Consider the following 14,693-nt stretch of genomic DNA (forward strand, 5'->3'; position numbering starts at 1 on the left):
TTCTTAATCAGAACTTTTGGACTCTTTATGTTTTGCAGAGATCTCAGACTTGATCATCACACGAAAAGTAAAAGACGGCACAAGGCAGATTCTGAATTTGACTCAGCTGAGTTTTCATCAGATTCGGAAGAATGAGATTACACAGGTCAGCAGAGTTGGCTTGTATACATTAGAAGATGAAAAGTTGGGTTTGTAAGGGTATCAGCCAAAAAAGATCTAATTTTCTTTGCCACTTTCAGAAGTAATATCAATGAATACAAATTATGGCTTAGAAGCTACTAATAGATACAATTTTGATTTCATGTATTTCTGGGGTTTGGAAGTAGACTTTGAGTAGAGATTGATTAAAGCAAGATGAATGCCTGACAGTGGAGATTACTGTCTTCTTTTTTCACCTTTGACAGACACAGATAGGATTTTGAATTTATTGATTTTCAAATAATTATGAATCAATTCTCAGCTCAGTGTGGAATTAAAGGATTAAGTAGTTTTTGTGCTGAAATGGAAAGCGGTTTAACTAACACTCGTGTATTGTTCTCCATCAGAGAGCACACTTGGGACAAGGAACACGAACCAATATTTATGATGGTGTACTTCATGTATGCAGTGGGATCAACAGTGATGATGAGGCAGAGTATTTTTCTACTGAGCAGAATAACAATAGCCGTGAGATGCATGTGGTACTCAAGATGTTGGACCCAAGTCATAGAGACATTGCTCTGGTGAGTAGACATATAGAAATATACGTTAGAAGTGAGATATTAGTAAATTAGTAAAACCAACTTTGGCAGAGAAATATCATCAGCTGGAGAGAAAAATTCTCCTGCCATTCAACATGCCATCAAGTGGGGGGGGGCAGGATATTAGTAAATTTTGTGGAAATATTGTATTCTATCTATTAAGCTATCTACTGAAGAGTAATAATTAACTTGCTCCAGAGACTGTTAGCACTGAGCATTGTAGGAAATAGGTCCCTGCCTGAATTAGGCCTTTGGATTGATCCAGCTTGTCAGCAGCCTTCTTTGTGTTGGTGTTAATACCACTCAGGACTTTTCACTTTGCCAGCTTAATTCAGGCCAATGATGGAAAATAATTTCTGCATTTTTAAGATGTATCTCATTTTTAATTAAACCAAGGCTGCTTATCTACCAAGATAAACTACCAGCATTTCTAACTAATCTTATTTCCTTGTACTTAAACTCTTATGTCTGTAAATGATATATAATATTGTTTTAAAAATAAGCAAGAAGAATGAACAAGGACTCATATTGAGAAGGGGTTTTTTTTGGTTAGGAAAGCTTATTTAGCTTATCTTTTAAAATGAACCTATTTTTCTTTTGTGGAGAAAAACAAAATAACAAGAAATTAACTATTGCTTTATGACAGCAGGCGTTTTGTGCTCCAGCTTTAGGCTGAGAACTAATCGTTGGTTTAGGAGCCTATGGCTGGATTAGACTGCTCCTGCTTTGTTCCTTGGCCAGTAGTCTGGATGTGATGCCTTCTCTTTCTTCTCTGCAGGCATTCTTTGAAACAGCCAGCCTGATGAGCCAGGTGTCCCATATCCACTTAGCTTTTGTTCATGGGGTTTGTGTATGGAGTTCAGAGAGTGAGTATTAATTGTATCCTTTGAAAGGTTCATGCATGTGTTGTCTGCTTCTTTCAAATATATTTTTCTGTTTCCTCAACTACCTCACAAGCTTTAAAATGTACCTTTGCATCACATTTGATTCTTACTTGCTTAATATTGTTTTATCTCATTTTGTATCTAGCAAAAAAGTGTGTTAAACTGACACCACTTCCCCATACCCAGCTATATTTTGACAAGGTTGCCCAATTTCTAACTGATTCTGTGGTTATTTTAGATTAGGATCGTTTTTGATAGCCAAGAAGTGCAGTTAATATTTCTGAGATATTCAGAAGCCACAGAGAACTGGATTATTGTGCTAAATGAGAGGGATTGATTTGACCTCCTTTTCCACATAGGAAGTTCTTAATTTTAAACAGTTGTTAAGTTTTTGTAGGTCTTACATCAATGATCTGACTTGTTTTATGTCTCAAAATAATGAGAAATAGTGGTTCTAGAAACTGCAAAAAAAGAAGTTTTAGGTACATATGGCCCTGAGTTATGAGTGTATGCACCCCGTCTTAGATCTATCTTAAGTATATGAAAACAGCCCATTCCCATCTCTGCTCATATTTTGTAGCCAATATTAACACCTGTTGCTATAGAGCAAGGATGCTAATCCAATTGTTTGCTTCATATTTTTCACCCCTTCTTCTGGTTTGATTTTCAGATATAATGGTGGAAGAATTTATTGAGCATGGTCCCCTGGATGTTTTTTTGCGCAATAACAAAGGGCGGATAACAGTAGGCTGGAAATTCACTATTGCAACACAATTAGCTAGTGCCCTCAGTTACCTTGTAAGTCTGTTGGTGGGGATTTGCAGTGGGTGGGTCTCCTTGAAAAGTTTGGATGTCATTTTGGCTGATCTCCATTCTCAGTTTTTATTGGAGCTATGCACAATGGCCCAAATGGCAGAATTGTAGGATTCTCTTTCTTAGATATAATTTTAATTACCAGTCCTTCAGTTTGAATTCTTTGGTATGTAATTTGGTATGGATATTGATCAGAAGGGTTATAAAAGTATTTTGGATTACATTCTGAAAAGGTGTTTTATATCCCAATGATTCCCAGAAAAGACACAACTCATTAAAGGTTGCAGAAAAGCACTTTACATAAATACAAACCTACATCCATACACTTCAAAATATCACTTTGAGGGACAGAATTGCAATATGATTTCCTGTGATTCTCAGCTTGAAGAACCAAAAAATCTGTAGGGCAGGTTATATTCCTAGAGAAGAAGAGGAATAGCTAGTAAATAGGCTTTTGGGACCCATTGTTTTGCCCATTTAGTAAGATCTGATAGATCTGGACATTCTTCAGTTTCCATCCTTAAAACAAGCCATCTGATGGAACTCAAGCAGCACGTGTTTTCTGTTGTAGCACCTGCTCTTTGGAACAGTACTTCCCCAGAGGTTCAAGTTGCTCCAACCTTCCTAACTTTTAAACAATCTTTGAAAGCCTGGAACCTTTCCTAGGTGCTAAATAGTATGTGTTGATTGGGGGGGGGATTTTATCAGTGTGTTAGTGTCCCCCACCCTGTCATTTTATTGTAGTGAATGTTGCATTTAAGTTATATTCTGCTCATAGTCTTAATGAGTTGGGTCGTTTATAAATGTGAGGAATTGTGTTTACAGAAAGTTTTGGGTAAGGAACAATAAATGTGTGTTGTTGTTTTGTTTATTGAATTTGTAAACGTTTTGTTTAATAACTGTATTTTGAGAAAACAGAGGCATAATGCAACACCGACTAGTTTAGCTTGTATAGGAATCTAGAGACAGAATTCTTCTTTTTTCTAAACAGCAGAATTTTTTTCCTGACACATATTAAATATAGCATGTCACAATCTACCATTGTATTCGTTTATGTAGGAAGATAAAAACCTAGTGCATGGCAATGTATGTGCCAAAAACATTCTGTTGGCCAGGAAAGGTTTGGAAGATGGCTTGCTGCCCTTCATTAAGCTCAGTGACCCAGGAGTCAGCTTCACTGTGCTTTCCCAAGAAGGTAAACCGTTAATATTTAGTTTCTTCTTCACGTTTGTGATCATTCGAGGTATATAGAGGTGATCAAGCTGAATATATTATATTAGCAGGCTTGAATAGAAGGATATTGTGAAAGTATATCAAATCAATCAGTATAAGTACACCTTGGAGGATACAGGTGTAAATCCTACTTTGGTGAGAAGGCTCCCTCACTTTACTGTCTGAGTCAACCCTTTCCATATTTCAAAGTAGCATGGATTATTTAAGGAAGGATACATTTGTTTGCTGGTTTGTTTAAAGGGAACTATACTTGTAAAAAATGAGGTTCAACCACTTGTTAAGCCCACAATTTTAAAGGGAAGAATTATAGACAGATCTCCAGGTGTCATGCTCACATTGCATATTACATGCAAAAGAGGCCTACGTGATAGCCTGCATATCGCTAGCTGAGTAAATATTTGATATATCTTTCTTATCTTGACTGTAATCAATCTGTGTACTAGATTTTTCATAATTTCTGTTCACTGTCCAGCAATTCCTAATTCTTTATTTTTTTCTCTGCTTGTAAAGAAAGGGTTGACCGGATCCCATGGATTGCTCCAGAGTGTATCAAAGATGTAAGCAACCTTAGCACAGCAGCTGACAAATGGAGTTTTGGGACCACACTGCTGGAAATATGTTTTGATGCAGATGTGCCACTAAAAGAACGCACTCCTTCTGAGGTAGTGTCTCCCTCTGTTTTTCTTTTCATTATATTGCTGCAGACTTCAGGGTAGGTTTCTTATAGAAAAGGGTGGATCTAGTCTCAACCTGAGAATAGTAACATAACTGAAAACATCTTCCATAGGAATACTGGTCTGCTTTTTTATTAGTTTATACTGCTAATTAGCATTTGTTTATAAATGCACAACTACAGTATATTATTGCGTTAAATAATACATTCTGCAATAAGGATTGCAATATACTGAAATACAGTATATTAACTGTAGAACTAATATATTATGGTTGGAAGCTAGAAAGAACTTTAGGTGTCAACTCATTTTGACATGAGAATTATTTTAAAAAATGACACTTTGAACTCTAAAACATGCACATCACTTTTGAAAAATAGACAATTTCATTACAAATGCAGAAAGATATACTCTACTTTATAAGATTGGTGAAATTAAAGTAGTTGAATAAAACAGAAATATGCCACTGTTCTGCTTAATATATTTCCACATAAAGGATGTAGAATTGCTGCTTCAATTATATTGTAGCTCTTAGGCAGAAGTAATGCAGAAGAAGAAGAAGTATGTTAATTAAAATTGCTGGGAAGCCTTAACCTCAGATATATTGATGATACCATATTTCCCCCAAAATAAGACCCAGTCTCATTTTTTTTTGCCTCCAAAAAAGGCACCAAGTCTTATTTTTTGGGGGTGTCTTTTTTATGGTCTCACTTCGTGGCAGCGGCACCAACAAATAATAAAAACCAAGTTTATGTGAGCAGGAAATCCTAGTCTAATGTTAATAGCTGGAGAAGTTGAAATACTAACAACTTTATCTTTTTAGACTCAAAAATTTACAAGTCATGTAGCTATGAAATAAATATCTGCTATTTTTGAGAAATATTATTATAGTGCTAGTTAAAATATGAAAGTGTAGCTACAACACCCAGATGTCACAGGTACATACTGTCAAGGCTTGGTTTTCTATGAAAACTTGACCATCAGAGCACAGAAGAATTTGAATAAAGGTGCTGGAGAAAAATATGGTGGATATTTTATCTTAGACTGCAAAGGAACAAATTATTTAATGCTAGACTACATACAGAAACACTGAATCATTGAAGAAAAACCTCATGCTTGAAGCTGAAGGCAATCACAAAAGAGATGGCAGAGGCACAGTCATAGATGGCACAATCATAAGCTTAGAAGAAATTTAAAAAGTTAACTGACAGACCATCCTGGAGAAATTACTGAATGTTCGTTCATTGGCTCCTGAAAAGTCTGAAAGGGCTAAGTAACAATAAGATAATTTGCACCCTATTTCCAGGTAAATTATTGGAATGGAGTAGCTCCCTAAGGTATTCTTATAATGCACTAACAGAAATAATAGAAGAAGTGATAGAAGTAGGATTCCAAGACTAGATAGCAGGGAGATTTTTATGACCAACTTTAAAACCTAACTGTAATTATTAGGCATCTAGATCCCATTTGAAAGCTGTTTGGCATACAGTGAAGACGAGAAATAACTTATTACAAAGGAAATGTCAGTGGATTTTCTATGTTTAATCTATTTTCATTTGGCAATATCAGTCATAAGCTTCTATTTTTTTTTCTGCAGAAAGAACGTTTTTATGAGAAGAAGCATCATCTTCCAGAGCCATCCTTCAAAGAACTAGCTACCCTAATCAGCCAGTGCCTAAACTATGCTCCTGGAGAGCGACCCTCTTTCCGGACTATCTTACGAGACCTCACTCAACTGCAGCCACATAGTAAAAATCCCAAAAAACCCTCTTGGATAACAGCATTTTATTAGCCATATGAAATCAACCTTTTTTCATCCTAGGGCCATGCTAAAAATAATGGGATCCATTGGGCTCATGACAGTGCATTCCCAGAGGAGTTGTGCTCCAACATGGAGGAGGGTGATTTTTGAAAAGGAAAATTAGGTGCATTATAGTTAGCAGAAACAGTATACACATGCTGTTTCTTTGTTCATTTAAACAAAATGACAAACGTGTCACTGAATAGTGACAGCATGGTGAGTAGGTGCTCCAATGGTTGCAAAAGGAGAGCAGTCTCTGTCTTGTGTAACATAATGGTGTTCCCTCACTCCCTTTTTTGGATACAAGAGGACAACTCAATTAAGATGCTAGAAGGATAAGCAGAGACTCAATTTGTGGCCTGATTATATCTGCTTATATTGCAATACCAGTGAGAGAGAAAAATAAACATTAGCCCTAACAATAAAAGCTAGAAGAGATTGTACAGGGTTTAGTCAAACCTAGAAATTTGTTTGACTCTAAAAGAGAATAGAAAATTAACGAGGCTATGAGCATTTAGTCCTTCAGTACTAAACTCCAATAAAAGCCTCTTCTGATCTGTATGTTGTAGGCTTTGTAAGTTTCTTCCCTTCTAGCCATTGTACATCCGCTACATCTTTCTTCTTGTTTTCCAGATCCTCTTGACATTAGCTCTGTGAATCCTGCGTTCCTTGTATCAGACCCTACTGTCTTTCAGAAGCGCTACCTGAAAAAGATTCGAGATCTGGGTGAGGTAAATTGCTTTTGTTAGGAATAACAACTTATTTTCTTCCTCCATTCTTAAAACATAAGAGCTGAAACAGATGATTCTCTTTGTTCCTGCAATTAACTTTTTCTATCTATACATTGAGGATCAAATGTCTTGCATATCTTTATTTTAAGAAGCAAATATAGTTTCCTATCTTTTAAGAAGCAATAAAACAAAGATATATTCAGTGAATATATAACAGGGAAGTGGAATTATGCTCAGTTTTAGTTACAACTGTATCAGTGTAATAATAAGCAAATATTAAGAACAATGCTATAACATTTATAGATGTACATATTTAGGGTTCTTTTATTTCAGCGCCCATTTCATATTAAACTAAATGTGCAGCTGCTGATAAGGCATTTTAGCATCATGAAATACTTATCTTTATTTGATTGGCAGATACAGTCAGCTGTCCCATCACATGCAGGATAGAGTGTTGGTTCCTAAATATTCTCATCATATCAGTCAAAAGAGATACAATCTAACACTGATGCTACCATTAGTAATAATCTTCCTTAGAAACGAACCATAGTTTTATTTTCCAGCACTCTAGTAATTAATGCTTCTTGGATGTTTAATTTTTTTTTTTCTAGTTCAGTTAAATGACATTCAGTTGTACAGATCTCAGACCAATAGACTTTGCATGCAGTGGGCCAAATTGTAATTTACATTATTTGTGTGCAGATAATGCCATAGTATGCTAAAGGATGTAGTTTTGAATGCTTAAGATAAGATAAGATAAGATAACCTTTATTGTTATTTTTTTACTGTGAGCACAACGGCACACATCAAAAATGAAATTTAGTTGCCCGCTCTCAAAGCGAAACACATACATGACACACACCTAAAACATACTATATACAACATATGTATAGACCCACACCCCTACATATACATAACAAATAAATATTAATATTCCATCTTGAATATATAACGGAAGGAGGAAGCTTGAGAATTCACAAGGTTAATGCTGTATGGAATGAAACTATGGCTGAATCTGGATGTTCTGCTATGGATACCACGAAGCCCCCTCCCAGAAGGTAACAAGGAAAATAGGTCGTGAAGAGGATGTGTAGTGTCCCAGATAATCTTACAGACCCTGCTCAAGCAACGCTTCTGTGCTATGTCCTGGATGGGAGGGAACTGCCAATGATCTTTTTGGCCATCCTCACCACTCTCTGCACTGCCTTCCTGTCTGAAGCAGTGATGCTTCCAAACCAGACTGATGCTGTATGACAGGATGCTCTCGATCGTCCCCCTGTAGAAAGTGGTAAGGATAGGGGAAGGAAGATGTGCTTTTCTCATGCGACACAGAAAATGCAGATGCTGCTGTGCCCGCTTCACCAGTGTCTCGCTGTTGAGCGACCAAGCCAGCCTACTCGTTAGCTGAACACCCAGGAATTTGATGCTGGTAACCATCTCATTAACGCACAGAGAAGTGTGGCTGTGCCTGCCTTTTCTGAAATCGACAATGATCTCTTTGGTTTTTCCGGTATTTAAAACTAGGCTGTTTTCCTTACACCAGTTCACCAACCCCTCAACCTCCTTGCGGTAAGCATCCACATTGTCATCTTGAATAAGGCCCACTACTGTTGTATCATCTGCGAACTTTACAATATAGTTGGTGGCAAACCTAGCACAACAGTCATGGGTCAACAGGATGAACAGCAGCGGACTTAGGACGCAGCCCTGTGGAGAACCATGTGCTCAAGAAAATGGTTTTAGAGGTATTTGTTCCAACTTGCCTGTTGGTAAGAAAATCAAGAATCCAGTTGTACAAAGGAGTGTTTATGCCTAAAAGGCCCAGTTTGTTTACTAGATGCTGGGGAATGGTTGTGTTAAATGCCAGACTGAAGTCGACAAATAACAAACGCATATGAGTATTTCTTTCCTCTAAGTGCTTCAAGCTCAGATGGAGAACGGAAGAAATAGCATCCTCCGTAGAGCGATTTGATCGGTAGGCAAACTGAAGTAGGTCAAATCCTGGCGGGAGGGTTGATACAATAATGTCCTTTATCAGCTTCTCAAAGCATTTCATAATGGTGGATGTCAATGCAACCGGACGGTAATCATTGAGGCCTGTAATTGTGGACTTTTTTGGCACTGGCAAGATGATGGCCATCTTAAAACATGATGGGACCACTGCCTGCTGCAATGAGAGATTGAAAATATGTGAGAACACAAGCCAGCTCATCTGCGCATTCCCTAAGGACATGTCCAGGGATGTTATCTGGGCCTGCTGCTTTCCGAATGTTAACTTTCTGCAGTGTTTTCCGGACAGAGGTGACATCAAAGCTTAGTACTTACTCGTCAGGATGGGGCACAGCTTTCCTAACAGGAGTGCTATTTGATGCCTCAAATCTACCAAAAAATGTATTCAGTTTGTTTAGGAAATCTGTGTCGTCCTTCCATCTTGATGGAATCACCTTGTAATCCGTAATGGCCTGGATTCCTTGCCACATTCGCCTGGTGTTTGTTGGGTCCTGAAAAAAGTTCTGAATTTTCTGGCAATGGGCTTGCTTTGCACCTTTTATGGCACTTTTCAGATTTGCTCTGGCTGTTCTAAGTGCCAGCATGTCACCAGATTTAAAAGCCACATTTCGTGCTTTCAGCATCTTGCGGACCTCATAAGTCAGCCACGGTTTTTCATTCGCCCTCACAACAATGCTTTTCAGGACACAGACATCTTCTATGCACTTTTGGATATATGCAGACACCATGGTGGCATACTCCTCAACATTTGTATGTTGGTTATCAGTAGCTGCTTCCTTAAACATGCCCCAATCTCATTTCCATCAGTTTTTCCCATTTATGTAATGATAGCACTTAGACTTATATACTGTTTCATAGTGCTTTCCAGTCTTCTCTAAGCAGTTTTATAGAGTCAGCATATTGCCCCCAACAATCTGGGTCCTCACATTAGTATCATTACACTAATGACACAAAGATGTAATTGGTGCCATTTGTATTGTCACAAGGATGTATCCATTGCTTTATTGGTTTCTGAAGCATAATAGACACCCTCCACCAACAGTTAATCTGTTAAAATGAGGTTTTACTATCTTATAGGGCTCAATTAAAGGTTCATTGGATATGAAACAGACCTATAGTTCATAAACCCACTACAAATCCTGCCTTTTGTTTTTTTATTTGTTAATTACAAAACATAATTTTATTATTTTACTTATCACGCCAAACTGTTTGGTTTGTAGTTTCCCAAAATCATCATTCAACCTATCTATATTTTCATTTTTAACAAGCCATGTGCAACATATCCATTCAGATGTTCTTTCCCCTTGGCTTCATTTGCTCCATAGTTTTGTCAATTTCAAACAATGATCTTACTTTGCTGATTGATCCTATTTTATTTAAGTATCTGCTATATGAAGTATGAAATAGGACCACAAATAGAGATTAACTTAAGTCATAGAAAGATTCGAGAATGAAGAAAAAGAAATATTATTCAGACTTGATTGTGAAAGTCAGTGTTTTCTTTTCACAGCATAACAACAACTGAGTGAAATATTCCTTGATTTGTATGTAGCAAGGGATTATTCTGAGATTATTGAGATAAGTTCTCCTTCTGAAAAGTGTTCTGTACATCCAGGTAGTTGTAGTCAGTGTTCCCAAAGAAATGTAGTTTGGCATTTGGCTTTTGAAATTCAAAATCCTTACCTTGTTTCTTTCTCCCTCTCATTCTATTAGGGCCACTTTGGTAAAGTGAGCCTGTATTGTTACGATCCTGCTAATGATGGCACTGGTGAGATGGTAGCAGTGAAGTCGTTGAAATCAGGTTGCAGCCAGCAGCTCTTGACTAGTTGGAAAAAGGAGATTGAGATCTTGAAGACACTCTACCATGAGAACATTGTAAAATACAAAGGCTGCTGCAGCGAGCAAGGTATGGAATCTGCTGAATAGCTCTTGCAGGAGCAAGATGGTGAATAGTATAAGTATGGAATAAGCATACACATAACTAGTCCCAAGAGCTCCCGGTTTGTATCCTAACTTCATCATAGGCATAATTTTTGAAATAGCTGCTATAAATTTAAATTACATATTGCAGATTTGGGCAACGCTTTCAGGGTTGCATTCCCATATGAGCAAACAAAATATCCTCCTTTCTGCCCATTTATTCATCCTCGGGTTATAGTTTCTCCTTCAACCAGCCTATATACCTCCTTTAACCAGTCTATTCCATTGTTTCTTCTCTACTAATAGCTAGATCAGCGGTTCTCAACCTATGGGTCGCGACCCCATTTGGGGTCGATTGACCATTTCATGGGGGTCACCAAGCAAGGCTGTCCGCCATTTTTTTCCCCTTTTCTGGCGGGTGCCTTACTTCCCTTGAGCTGGGCCAGCTGGTGGTTGGCCTGCTCCGTCTCTGCCGCTTGCCAGCTACGCCTCGGCCGGCGCAGGGGGCGGAACCATGCATGCGCGGTGCTCCCGGGCAGGGAAAGTCCTCGACTTATGACCGGTTGGGTAGTCCTTGACTTACGACCGGTTTAGTCCTTGACTTACGACTGGTTTAGTCCTCGACTTATGACCGGTTGGGGGTCGCGGCATTAAAAAGGTTGAGAACCACTGAGCTAGATCATCTTGATAACAAGTATCTCAGAAAGGTAGTTGCCGAATCTGCCAAATTATTATAGATTCTGTGGAGTGTGTCAGCTACATTGGCAGCAGGACAGGTTCCCTTAATGTGGCAAGAGAAAGAATGCAGAATCAGCATGGGGGAGAAATGAGTATTGCAAGTAAGCCTGATGAACTGCCCAAAATATACTGAAGATCAAATGTGAACTGAAGGCTCTGCATGTGCTCTTTGTTTAAGCCAGGTGTTTTAAAGACCAAATAAATTAGGGGAAGCAATGATGCTTTTTTTTGAGCTAATATTTCTTGCATTTTTCAATTCCAGGAGAAAAGATTGTACAGCTTATCATGGAATATGTGCCTCTGGGAAGTCTGAGGGATTATCTTCCCAAACACAATGTCAGCTTGGCCCACATTCTCCTCTTTGCCCAACAGATTTGTGAGGTAAAGTCTTGTCAGTGTTGGATACAACATTTATGTGGTTCTTGACTGAGGGAATGCCTTTTTCTTGGCTCATAGTTCCAATAGGTAAAGCAAAATGGAGGGAATTGTTTACATAATTGTTCCTTAATGCTGGGAAAATATTTTATTTGTATAAACAGAATAGGATACATGAAATTCAGGATTGCCAGCTCTGCCTTTAGGTAAATACATAGCTATTGATTGCTTTGGCCTCTGATTGAAGAAAGTAAGGTGGCTCTATTTTCTCTGCAGGGAATGGCTTATCTCCACTCCTTGCACTACATCCATAGAGACCTAGCAGCTAGAAATGTGCTCCTAGAGAATGAGAATATAGTAAAGATTGGAGATTTCGGTCTTGCAAAAGCCATCCCCGAAGGACATGAATACTATCGTGTCTGTGAAGATGGAGACAGCCCCGTCTTCTGGTATGTAAACAATTGCATTATTTTATGGATTTTTTGATACTTGAGAGAACTGATTGCACTATAACTCATTCATACAGGCATTATATCATGTGAAATCAGTTAACTGTTGTATCTTGTTTTCAATAATTGGAGTGAATGATGATAATTGCATGCTTTTATATAGAAGAGTGCTTTGGAAAAGAAGAATTGCAATCTTACAATATGTAAAAAGTAAGTTGTAAATGCCCTGTTTGACCATTTCAAAGCCATTTGACTGCTGTTGGATAATTTAAAAGGAGCTACCCGGTAGATGAACTTCACTCTAATTAAGATGCAGTTTGTCAGTTCTTTATTGCTATTTACACAGGTATGCTGTGGAATGCCTCAAGGAATGTAAATTCTATTATGCCTCTGATGTCTGGTCTTTTGGAGTGACTTTATATGAACTGCTGACACGATGTGATTCAAGTCAGAGCCCACCAGCAGTGAGTAAAATTACTATTCATAACATTATTTAGCAGCCACAAGCCATAGCAGCCATGAAGAATCATTGCAGGAATTGGGTATATTTAGTGTAATGAAAAAAGGACTAGGAGGTGACATGATAGCGGTATTCCAGAATTTGAGGGACTGCCACAGAGAAGTGGGGGTCAGCTTATTTTCCAAAGGACCAGAGACCAGGACAAGAAACAATGGATGGAAACTAATCAAGGAGAGAAGCAACCTAGAACTAAGGAGAAAATTCCTGACAGTTAGAACAATTAATCAGTGGAATGACTTGTCTCCAGAAGTTGTAAGTGCTCCAACACTGGAGTTTTAAAGAAGAGATTGGACAACTATTTGTCTGAAATGGTATAGGTTTCCTGCCTGAGCATGTAGTTGGACTAGAAGATCTCCAAGGTCCCTTCCAACTCAGTTATTCTGTTATTCTTTATTGTAGACGTGGGACCAAATCAGAATATTCAGTATAACTGTTGCTTGGATGCATTTAGGTGACTCAGTCATAGACAGCATAGTGCCCATGTTCTCTGACTTCTTCCTGAATACCCATAAGCTCCTTTTAATTAAAAGAATAAAGAAAGCAAAGCATTGGATTCCAGCATTATATTTAAGTGTGATTTTTAAACCTCATTGGAATTGTAGATAACATTTTGAGAGCTTAATAGGTTTCTGCTAACTGGATGTTTGTACCTGGGTAGTCTGCTCCAGTAGCCATTTTATAAATGCAATCACATGTGTTCAAAATCTAAATGTATTCCTGCCCCCCCCCCCCAATTGCTTATTACTATGTCTGTACTTCAGAGGACTGTCAGTGCTGTTTTAGTTGTAGTTTAGTTATCTAGGATGTTGGTTAGATTTAGTTATCTTTAGTTGTAGTTAGTTACCTAGGATGTTGAAGTCCATGCTGGCCTAAGGGCTAATAACTGTCACACAATGCTATTGCATATATTGTTCAGTTCTCATCATTTACAGGAATGATATAGCATGATGCAATATTATTTTGTTATGTTTTTAGATCCTTCTGACTGAATGCACCATCATTCAGTATGCTTAGAATATAATTATTTTTCTGAAATGATTTTTCTCAAACATTTGTTGCCTCTGAGAAAAAATGTGTACAGGTTCATTGTAAAGGTTTTTTTTTGAAGAAAGGAACTTTTGGCATGTGGCATCTTCATGTTACCTAATGACAACACTGACTGGATTTCCCATATTGCTTTAGAGATTTATTGAGATGATTGGAATGACTCAGGGTCAGATGACAGTGCTGCGGCTTATTGAGCTGTTGGACAGAGGAGAAAGGCTACCCAGTCCAAAAGACTGCCCTTGTGAGGTGAGTATCTTCTCCTTTGCCTTTGATTGCCTTTTTGTTATAGAAGTTGTTGTCTGGGGATCTCGGCATTTTGCTGCATCCAGAGCTCCCAAACAAAATTAAGATAACTATGTTGCTCATCTTTGTGATATCTGCTAAAGGTTTAGAAAACAGTGTATTACTGAAAATTATGGAATCAAGGATTACTTTCAAGACAGTTTCCATTCTAAGCTTAGTCAAAAGTAACCAACGGTAAGTAATGCAAATTCATGTCTGATAGCTAGATATGGAATCAGGATTGTTGATTAATATTTAAATGGATAAAGGATGTGTTGCTAGTGCCAGTGATACATTTTAGAAGATAATCATATATAGTAGTAAGCAAAGGAAAAGTCTGTGATACGTTAGAAGCATGTTAAGCTATTGTATAAATACCCTTGCTACAATCTTTTTAGTTTCCACAAGTAATGCTGCATTACTTACTGTGCAATTCTATGCCCACCTACTTAGAAATCCCATTGATTCAATGGGTTGTA

General features: G+C 37.8%; 1 protein-coding gene across 1 annotated transcript in view; it reads left to right on the forward strand.

Annotated features, from left to right (window-relative positions):
- The window catches only part of TYK2 (tyrosine kinase 2), a 39,679-nt gene that overhangs the window by 22,982 nt on the left and 2,004 nt on the right, over positions 1-14,693 (forward strand). Inside the window, exons 11-23 of the mRNA XM_015813917.1 lie at positions 39-145; positions 546-722; positions 1,519-1,606; positions 2,295-2,422; positions 3,497-3,632; positions 4,181-4,332; positions 5,939-6,089; positions 6,776-6,873; positions 10,597-10,789; positions 11,804-11,922; positions 12,193-12,365; positions 12,712-12,829; positions 14,068-14,178. Of these exons, the coding sequence (XP_015669403.1) occupies positions 39-145; positions 546-722; positions 1,519-1,606; positions 2,295-2,422; positions 3,497-3,632; positions 4,181-4,332; positions 5,939-6,089; positions 6,776-6,873; positions 10,597-10,789; positions 11,804-11,922; positions 12,193-12,365; positions 12,712-12,829; positions 14,068-14,178 (1,751 nt within the window). The remainder of the gene's footprint in view (positions 1-38; positions 146-545; positions 723-1,518; positions 1,607-2,294; positions 2,423-3,496; positions 3,633-4,180; positions 4,333-5,938; positions 6,090-6,775; positions 6,874-10,596; positions 10,790-11,803; positions 11,923-12,192; positions 12,366-12,711; positions 12,830-14,067; positions 14,179-14,693) is intronic.

The sequence above is a fragment of the Protobothrops mucrosquamatus genome, unplaced genomic scaffold (genome assembly GCF_001527695.2).
Source record: "Protobothrops mucrosquamatus isolate PMUCROS unplaced genomic scaffold, P.Mucros_1.0 scaffold202, whole genome shotgun sequence".
Taxonomy (NCBI): Eukaryota; Metazoa; Chordata; class Lepidosauria; order Squamata; family Viperidae; genus Protobothrops; species Protobothrops mucrosquamatus.